Genomic DNA, 9,694 nt, shown 5'->3' with positions numbered 1-9,694 from the left:
GTATTTTTAATAGAAACAAGATTTTGCTATGTTGGCCAGGCTGTCTCAAACTCCTGATCCCAGGTGATCCACGCTCAGCCTCTCAAAGTGCTGGGATTATAGGCATGAGCCACTGCACCCAGGCTACAATGATTGATATTTGAATATAGAATCAGCCTTGCACACCTGGGAGAAATTCCACTTGATCATGGTGTTATAATTATTGTTAATACATTATTAGATTCAATTTGCTAATACTTTGCTTAAAACTTTTGGCTGGGCATGGTGGCTCATGCCTGTAATCCCAGCGCTTTGGGAGGCCAAGGCAGGAGGATCACGTGAGCCTAGGAGTTTGAGACTAGCCTAGGCAATGTGGCAAAACCCTGTCTCTTAAAAAAGAGAGAGAGAGAGAAAGAAGAAAAAGAAAGAAAAGGAAGGAAGGAAGAAAAAGAAGAAAGAAAAAGAAAAGCTATGGGCTGAATGTGGTGGCTCATGCCTGTATTCCCAGCACTTTTGAAGGCCAAGGTGGGTGATCTGTTGGGCTCAGGAGTTCAAGACCAGCCTGGGCAGCATGGCACAATCCCGCCTGTCGCTACAAAAAATACAAAAATTAGCTGGGTGTGGTGGCATGTACCTGTAGTCTCACCTATGGATAGGAGGATCACTTCAGCCTGAGAGGTTGAGGGTGCAGTCAGCTGTGCTTGTACCCCTGCACTCTAGCCTGGGTGACAGAGCAAGACCCTGTGTCCAAAAAAAATATATATATGTATGTGTGTGTGTGTGTGTGTGTGTGTGTGTGTGTGTGTGTGTGGTGTGTGTGTGTATGTGTATATATATATATATATATACCCGTACACATATATATAACATAAATACACATATTTGTACGTATATATAGAAAATATATATGCACACACACACACACACACACACACACATATATTTTAGTGGTTGCCTTAGGGTTTGCATTATACACTCACAACTAATCAGAATCCACTTTCAAATAATGGTGTACCTTGTAACCAAGTATTCCAAATTCACTCCTCCCACCACTTTTATAACATTGCTGCCATTTATTTCATTTATCCTTAGGCTATAGTCACCCAGTACACAAATTTTATTTTGAACAAACTGTTAATGCATTAGAGCAATTAAAATAAGAAAAATAGGCCAGGCATGGTGGTTCAAGCCTGTAATCCCAGCACTTTGGGAGGCTGAGGTGGGTGAATCACAAGATCAGGAGATTGAGACCATCCTGGTCATGGTGAAACACCGTCTCTACTAAAATAAAAAAATTAGCTCGGCGTGGTGGTGCGCGTCTGTAGTCCCAGCTACTTAGGAGGCTGAGGCGGGGGGAATCGCTTGATTCCAGGAGGCTAAGGTTGCAGTGAGCCAAGATCGTGCCACTGTACACCAGCCTGGCAACAGAGCAAGTCTCCATCTCAAAAAATAAAATAAGAAAAATAAAAGATTAATTTTACCTACATTTATTTCTTATCTGATGCTTTTCCCTTTCTTTATGTAGAACAGAGTTTCTGACCAAATCATTTTCATTCTCTCTGAAGTTCTTTTAACTTTTCTTGAAATGTTAAATCTCTGAGTTTTTGAGAAAAATCATTTCTCTGTCACTTTTGAAGGATAATTTCACAGGGTACATAATCATGGGTTGGTGCACTTTTTTCTCTCAGTCCTTTAAATAGTTCCTTCTTTCTTCTTGTATGATTTCTGAAGAGAAGTCCAGTGTCATGCTTGTTCTTGCTATTTATAGGTAAGGTGTTTTTTTCCTATGGAAAGAAATCCCAGATTTCTGCAAAAGAGAAAATCTTCTTTTTCTGCAGTTTGACGTGATGTGCCTCAGTGTAGCTTCCCTGTTTTTTGCCGTTTTGTGTTCTTTGACCTTTCTGGATCCGTAGGTGGGTGTCCGACGTTAATTTGGGAACTTCTCAGCTCTCATTAGTCCAAATAGTTCTTAGGTTCTTGTCTTTCTCTTGATATGCTTGTTGCACATATGTTACACCTTTTGTAACTGTCCCATAGTTCTTGCATATTCTGTTTTGTTTTTTTCATTCTTTTCTCCCTTTGCTTTTCATATTTGGAAATTTCTGTTGATGTATTCTTAAGCTCAGAGAGTCTCTCCTTGGCTGTGTCTGGCCTCTTGATGAGCCTGTTGAAGGTAGTCCACATTGCTGTTATAGGACTTTTACTTTCTGGCATTTCCTACTGATTGTTGCTTAGGGTTTCCATCTGTTTATTCTACCCAACTGTTCTCACATGATGTCCACTTTATCCATTAGAGAGCCATTACCATATTGATTGTAGTTGTTTTAAATTCCCAATCTGATAGTTCCAAAATCGCCGCCATGTATGAGTCTGGTTCTGATATGAGGAACTTAGGCATCAGCGTCAGGTTAATAGGCCTTAGTGTGAGGTCTGTTTGGCTGGGAGTTGGACTGTGTTTACTGTTTGCTGCCCTTGTAAATGTTGGGGGATGAAATCTCCTGTGTGTTCTTTGTTTTTGGGTTTTCCTCAAGATTCCTTCTTAGATCTGAGTCTGAGACCTGCAGGTCTTGTCAGTGTGCATCATTGTTATTACACAGGAGTCCTGTTGATGTGGCTCTCAGGGGAGGGGAGAGGGAGTGTTCTGTAGTCCTGGGGCTCAGTGTTTTAGTGAGCCTGTGTCCCTGGGCTGTGGCCTTCACACGTGCTTCTCAGTTTTGTTTTTTTCCCTCCCCCTTAGGAGAGATATAAAAGATAGAGGAGGCAGGAATTGGGTGTTTCCTTACTCTTAGGTGGTTAGGCTCTGGTAAAATAGTTTTCCTTGAGGAAAGGCCTTCGTTAAGGATAACAGAATGTTCTGGTTGTGCCGTTTTCTCTCCCCTTCCCCTTCCCCTTCCCGACTGGGAAATTTATAACTTATAGAAATTTCTAGGCTGGGCATGGTGCCTCACATCTGTAATCCCAGCATGTTGGGAGACCATGGTGGGGAGATTGCATAAGTCCAAGAGTTTGAGACCAGCCTGGAGTACGTGGCAAAACCCCGTCTCTACAAAAATTAGCCAGGCATGGTGGCACACACCTGTAGTCTCAGCTACTCAGGAGGCTAAGGTGGGACAATTGCTTTGAGCCTGGGAGGCAGAGGTTGCAGTGAGCCATGATCATACCTCTGTACCCCAGCCTATGTGACAGAGTGAGATTCTGTCTTAAAAAAAAAAAAATCATATAGTTCTGGAGGATAGGAGGTTCAAGGCTGAAGGACACAGCTCGTGAAGGGCTGCATCTGCATTTTGTTTTATTCCAGCGTGAAAGGTGGAAGGGCAGGAGAGGGAAGGAGGTTGAATTCATCCTTTTATCAGGAACCTGGTCCTGAGATAACAAACCCTCTCCCAGGATAACAGCATTAATCTGCTCACAAGGGCAGACCTCTGTGTGGCCTAACCACCTCTTAAAGCCCCTACCTCTTACCACTGTTGCATTTGGGGACTAAGTTTCCAGCACATGCTTTTTGGGGGACACATTGAAACCATAGCACTTACTTTCTCTATTCTCATTTTTCAGCTGTGTTGACCTTTGCAATTGAGGAAGTTTATTTTTTAGTATTTTTAGCGAAGTTGTGCATGGTCCCATTGTTTTCCGTTTCCTCAGCAGTGACTGGAAACACTGGCCATCCCTGTCTTAGAATACAGATTCTACCAAAACTAGCAGTCTTGGTACTAGTAGTTTGGGATGCTTGTTGCAGGACTTTTGATGATAACCTTGAATGTAGAACAGGAGGAGATGGGGCAGCACTGTCCCCAGTCAGTAGAGATTTCTGTAGGAACCCAGGACTCTCTTCCTAGAGTCAGGCCTCTGTGCGAGCCGAAATGGAGACCCGTGGGCCTGGTGGCCCGAGTATGAAGCACTTGGTCTATGCTCCTGGCAATAGTGATGGTTGTGTTGACTCGGCTCCCATTTCTCATGGCATTTTTTTTCTTCACTTTCTTTCAGTATTTAGGTCAGTTAACGTCCATACCAGGATACCTGAATCCCTCCAGTAGGACTGAAATCCTGCATTTCATAGACAATGCAAAGGTAACTGTATCCTCTTAACCCTGTGCACTATCCCTCAGCCCCCACCAGCCCTTGGTCCCTGTACTCTTGGCCTCGTGGTTGTGAGGAATGACCCAGTCCCGTAAAGACTGTTCCTCAGTATGGACATTAACTTGATTCTCGAGACTTGCTCCATGTGATTTTGGGCTGTTTCCAAAATTTACGTTTTCAAGATATTTCCAACCACATGCCGTCCGTAAGTCCTGAAGGCAGTTCCAGAAGAATCTGAAAGCAGTTCCAGAAGAATCCCAAATGGTTTGAACGCATTGGTGTCCCTGGAATAAGCACCACTGTTCTGAGGGGAATAACACTGACCTTATTCACTCAGCGTTTGTCACATATTGACATTGGCCAGCACAGTATTCTCGGGAGAAGCGCCCCATGCCGTTTGACAGCTGAGTCAGCATTTCTGATGCCCTGTGGTTCCTTCCAGAGAGCCCACCAACTTCCAGGACACTTGACTCAGGAGCACGATGCTGTGCTCAGCCTGTCTGCGTACAACATCAAGCTGGCCTGGAGGGACGGGGAGGATATCATCCTCAGGGTGCCTATCCATGACATCGCCGCCGTCTCCTATGTCCGGGATGATGCTGCACACCTGGTGGTCCTGAAGACAGGTACAGGAGGTCAGGGGTCAGGAGGGTCCTTGCCTCAGGAGTACATGCGTGCATTTTATGAAGTTCTGGAGACAGTTTTGCAGCTTCATGTTGGGTGCTCCTGTTTTGTTATGACCAAGAGTTGGCTTTCCTGTCTCTGAGATCAAACAGCGGAGGGCGTGAGATCAGCTACCAGACCCCGGTTTCACTGTCACACTAAGAGCCTTTGGGGACTCAGTAATATCGGGATACAGTATTTGGGACTGATACCCTGTTCCTCTGCCCATTGGGGCTCCTGTTGACTCCCTCCCGGTACACTGGAGTCACTCCTCTGCCCAGGTGTGGTGGAGCCGAGAGAGAAGGTGGTGGGCAGGGACCTCACCTCAGCTTGACTTACATTTTGAGCCCTGCACAGTGTCCCCAAAGCTGGGACAGCAACGATGAGACCCAGACCTCTCAGGAGCTCTTGGTCGTGGAGGTTACTCTGAATGTGTCCTTGCTATCTGCTGCTTTCACACTGGGATAGAATTGGGCAGATAGAATCGGGCAAAATGTTATTTTTGGCTCATTCTCTTAACCTGTGATGAGTACAGTGCTGCCTCACTGGACACTAGCCCAGGCTGCCCATTAATTTCCAGTGCTTCCAGCCCAGGTATTCAGGCCAGTGAGGATGAGGGAAGAGACTGTGGTTCACCCTCCCTGTACTTTGTCCCTTCCAGTCCTGAGTTTTGAGGTTGCTGTAGCAGTGGGGACACAATCTGGGCTTTTTGGATCTTTGCTGGTGACTGGGTTGATCCCAAAGCCTTTCATTACCAGAGTGCCAGTGGCAGTGTGTGAGGGGTCACAGTGGGTCTACTAGACCACACACTGTGTTTTAGGTAGCAGAGAGGGGAAGTTGTCATTCCACTTAAGGTCAGTAGTTTATTGAGAATCTGGCAAGTATGCTCATTACTAACTCCTTGAGCCACAAACCGCCAGCCTGGGTGTACTCTTGAGAACAGTCCACAGAAAGCCTGTGAGTCTAGTTGATTGGGGTTGCTGTGGTCACAAACCACACAGGCAACACTGGAGGGGTTTATGAAGGTAGCTGTTGTCCCTTTGCTTTGTCCTCTGTGTAGCAGTAGCTTAGACTTGCCTGTACCCTCCCCAACACAGGCACATACCACACCTACACATACATACATCACTCACCCTGTCTGACTTAGAAGGCTGGCTGGGTGGCTACTTCCAGCCATACTGTCCGACGCCATGGTGACCCTCCTGTTTTTCTACCTTTGAACCCTGTGGGAGGCCTTAGGGCTAGGACATCCTTCCTGCAGTGTAGGGCTGTTGGGCCCCACAGTGTCGTGGGGTATCCCTTATGCTGTGCTGAGGTGCAGGATCAGAAAGTAAAGAGACAGGACACTGAAGAACTGGTGAAGAGCATCTGGACTCAGGGGACCATGCCACCTGTGAGTGGAGGTCGGCGAGTGCCCCAAATGCCCAAGAGCATCTGTATTTATTAGGTACAATTAGGGGGCAGGGTCGTAGTGAGGTCATCTGTAGGCTTAGTAATAGGGCATACGTAATCACAGGAGCCACAAGCAAGGGGGCCACCCCATTATGTCACCTGGGCAGAGAGATGGGCCTTGCGCAGTAGAGGGCTGTGCCATGAGCAGTAGTAGAGGGTCATGTACAAAATAAGGGGTCCACCCCCATTAGGTCACCGAGGCAAGGAGGTGGGCTGTGCAACAGGTGTCGTGCGCCACACTTCTTATCTAGGGGCTGGAGACTTCAAAGAATTTCTAATAAAAGGATACTGTAAGCTTAATGCAGTGGGAGCCAACAAACTTGTGCTCTTAAGATATTTATGGGAGGGTGATTTGAGCTAGCACAGAAGCGAGAAAAGACTGACAGGGTGTACAGCCTCTGTGACTGGTCACACCAGATGGGTTCTTCTCGCTCGGTTATTTCCAGGATCTCAGGCCTGAGGCCTACTTTCCACAGGAACTGGATGCAAGATACTACAACTCCTTTATCAGGAGGAGAGGCACTTGCTCCAAGCCTGCCATACGGCGTATACCCTTTCAGGCGGGAAGCCACTGCCTGGATCTTTGGTTCTCATCCTGGTCTGGCTGTTTTCCCATGTACTGCTTCTGTTCTGTAACTGCTCTAGACATTCTTCCTACTACATACTACTATATGGTTATATAGAAGGATTATATAAATCAGCACTAAATGTGTCAATACAGCTCCGACTACAATAACTATATGATTATATAGAAAGATTATATAGAACTAAGTATGCTAGATATTACTATTAAGTATGATTATATAAACTAGATATATGTAAGCAGTAAGCTATACTTCAGGCACTAATTCTGTAAACTAATATATAATTATATATGAAGAATTATATAAAGGAAATAGCTAAGTAATAACACTATAAACTAAGATATTCGTCAAGCACTAATTGTGCCTGTGGTCTGGACAGTTCTCTTTCCTCAGTGCCCATGGGGGGTGTTACCCACACTGCAGGTGTTTCAAGCTGTTAGGGAGGGGAGATGGGCCTCCTTTGTTTCTTCTGCTGCATAACTGTTTCTCAGCTTTAATTATTAGAACAAATTGCTAAAGGAAATAGATAACAGATTTTTTTAAATGGAGAGAGAATGACCGCCATAGGAGAAACTTCCCAAAAATACATGAAAAACAGGACCTTTGAGAGAACTTTTGGTTTAAAGAAAGAGAGTGAATCCCTGTGTCCTGGGGGCCATCTTCCTTCTTTTTGCAGATGCACAGGAGCAGTGTGTGTCTCTTGTGTTACATGAGGCATATTGTGTTTATTTTTAAATTTTTAAAATATTTTAAAATTTTTTGTAAAAATGGGGTCTCTCTGTGTTGCCCAGGCTAGTCTTGAACTCCTGGCCTCAAGTGATCCTCCTGCCTTAGCCTCCCAAAGTGTTGGGACTATGGGCATGAGCCACTGCACTGAATCACCACGCTGTGTTTAGGATTAGGAATTGAGAGTGCTCAACATAGTGACTGGCAGGTATTCACCAGCTAACGTTTACTCAGTGCCTGCTACGTGCAAGCAAGCCTCTGTGCCTCTTTGGACCAAAAGTACCCTTGTATTTGGGACAGCACAGGAGCGGGGAAGTTGGGGGCCAGGTCTAGCTGCAATAGGGTCCGTGTGGCAGTAGCTGCTTGGAGGGCAGTGACTTGAGTTGGTGCCAGAGCAAGCAGGGTCATCTGCGCACCCGTGGTAGCACTTCCTGGGTGATACAGGAGAGGCACACAACTCGCTGCCTGCATCCTTAAGCTGGCCACCCTGCTTCCTTGAGAACTGCCACAGGCACGCACCAGGGAGCCAACATTTAAAGAATGTCTGGGCCAGGCGTGGTGGCTCACGCCTGTAATCCCAGCACTTTGGGAGTCCGAGGCGGGTGGATCACGAAGTCATGAGATCAAGACCATCCTGGCCAATATGGTGAAACCCAGTCTCTATTTAAAAAAAAAAAAAAAAAATTTGAAAAGTAGAGATTTTTCACCAAACTCATACAAAAAGGGAAACAAGTGAAATTATTTTCAATAATATATTTTATTTAGCCCTCTGTACCCAAAACATTATCATATCAGTATATAATCAATATAAAAATTGTTGAGTTCTGAAATCCCGTGTGTAGTTTAAATTCACACGTTTCAGTGTGAACTCATCACATTTTGCATGCTCAGTAGTCCTGTGGCCAGTGGCTGCCATAGGGACAGAGCAGCTCCAGGAGTCTCACTGTGGGGTTTGAGGTACAGTCCTTTATGGAGCCCTTGTCTCTGTGCATGTGCCCACCTTGCATCTGGCCTGGGACGGCCTTCCCCTCCCTCCTGAGGCTGGCTTGCCCTCCGATATCCTGGCACTAGTGGCACTTGTAGGCTTTGTTTTCAGTCCTGACGTCCTCCCAGGGTAGTCCAAACTGATGGTCAGAGCCTTGCTTCCTGGGGATGGGCCTCCCTCCTGCCATCAGGCAAACCATTGAGTTACTCCATGTATTTCAGGAGAGCCTCATTTGTCTGGGGAGGCGGTGGGTAGGGTTTTAGGAACAAGGGCACTTGGGTCTGACCATCTAGATTGCCACATGGACAGTGCAACTCACACACCCTCAGGCCCAGTCTTTCACCTCCCCATGTCTCAGTTTACCCATCTGTAAGAAGGGAACAACCTGGCCAGAACACATGGAAACCTCCTGGAGGTGACTGTTCTCAGGGTTGTGTGTGTGGTATGTTGTATATGAACTTGGAGCATGTGAAACTGCAAGATGACATGCAGTTCTGGTGCCTTGGAGCTTAGGGCTCATTTGTTCCCACCCTTGTTTAGAGAAGCAGGGGAGGGAGGCAGCCTGCCCTGAGGTATGCCTGGTGCTGCCCCTTCACCCAGGTTGTTCTGTGGGCACCTAAGCCAGGTAAAAGGCCTCTCAGCCTGTTTCCATAGTGGCTCCAGCTGTTGCCTCAGGTGCCCTCCTGCCTGCCTTTCCACTGTGCTAACCTGAGTTGGTGTTGACTTCTCAGCCCAGGACCCAGGGATCTCCCCCAGCCAGAGTCTGTGTGCAGAAAGTTCCAGAGGCCTCAGTGCAGGCTCCCTGTCAGAGAGCGCAGTTGGGCCCGTGGAGGCATGCTGCTTGGTCATCCTGGCTGCAGAGAGCAAGGTGAGACTTTCTTGCCCCACTCACTTAAAACCGTGCACTGTCCCTGGCTCCTCCCAAACGCGGCCCCGCCCACGGCCCCACCCAGCACAGCACTGCGCACTGCCAGGCCTCAGCTACTTCCTCTACCATTGCTTGGCCCCACCACACCCTAGTCCCTGCCCAGCACCCCTCTCTCTGCTCAGCCTTGCCCCAGACATGGCCCCCTATCCTGCCCTTGCCTACAGCTTGTCTACCCCTGGCTGCATCCCAGGTCCTGCCCCAGGTCCAGGCTCTCTGCTGGTTCCCACCTCTATGCCTTCCACCCCTCCCGTCTCCAATCCCGTCCCTCCCACCCCCAACACCTTCCCTGAGAGACCACCT

At 47.2% G+C, this 9,694-nt stretch overlaps 1 protein-coding gene across 5 annotated transcripts in view; it reads left to right on the top strand.

Moving 5' to 3' along the window:
• Positions 1 to 9,694, top strand: part of CCM2 (CCM2 scaffold protein) — an 80,035-nt gene that overhangs the window by 62,865 nt on the left and 7,476 nt on the right. For 4 of the 5 annotated variants that reach the window (XM_017524581.2, XM_017524583.2, XM_017524584.2 and 1 more), the window contains 3 exons: positions 3,964 to 4,047; positions 4,499 to 4,682; positions 9,198 to 9,334. In XM_017524581.2, coding sequence (XP_017380070.1) covers positions 3,964 to 4,047; positions 4,499 to 4,682; positions 9,198 to 9,334 — 405 coding nt within the window. The remainder of the gene's footprint in view (positions 1 to 3,963; positions 4,048 to 4,498; positions 4,683 to 9,197; positions 9,335 to 9,694) is intronic. The other variant, XM_017524585.2, reaches the window with a different exon arrangement.

This window comes from Cebus imitator, unplaced genomic scaffold (genome assembly GCF_001604975.1).
Source record: "Cebus imitator isolate Cc_AM_T3 unplaced genomic scaffold, Cebus_imitator-1.0 Scaffold34, whole genome shotgun sequence".
Lineage (NCBI taxonomy): Eukaryota > Metazoa > Chordata > Mammalia > Primates > Cebidae > Cebus > Cebus imitator.
Note: the sequence above shows the minus strand (reverse complement) of the source record. Positions and strands in the feature narration are given on the sequence as shown.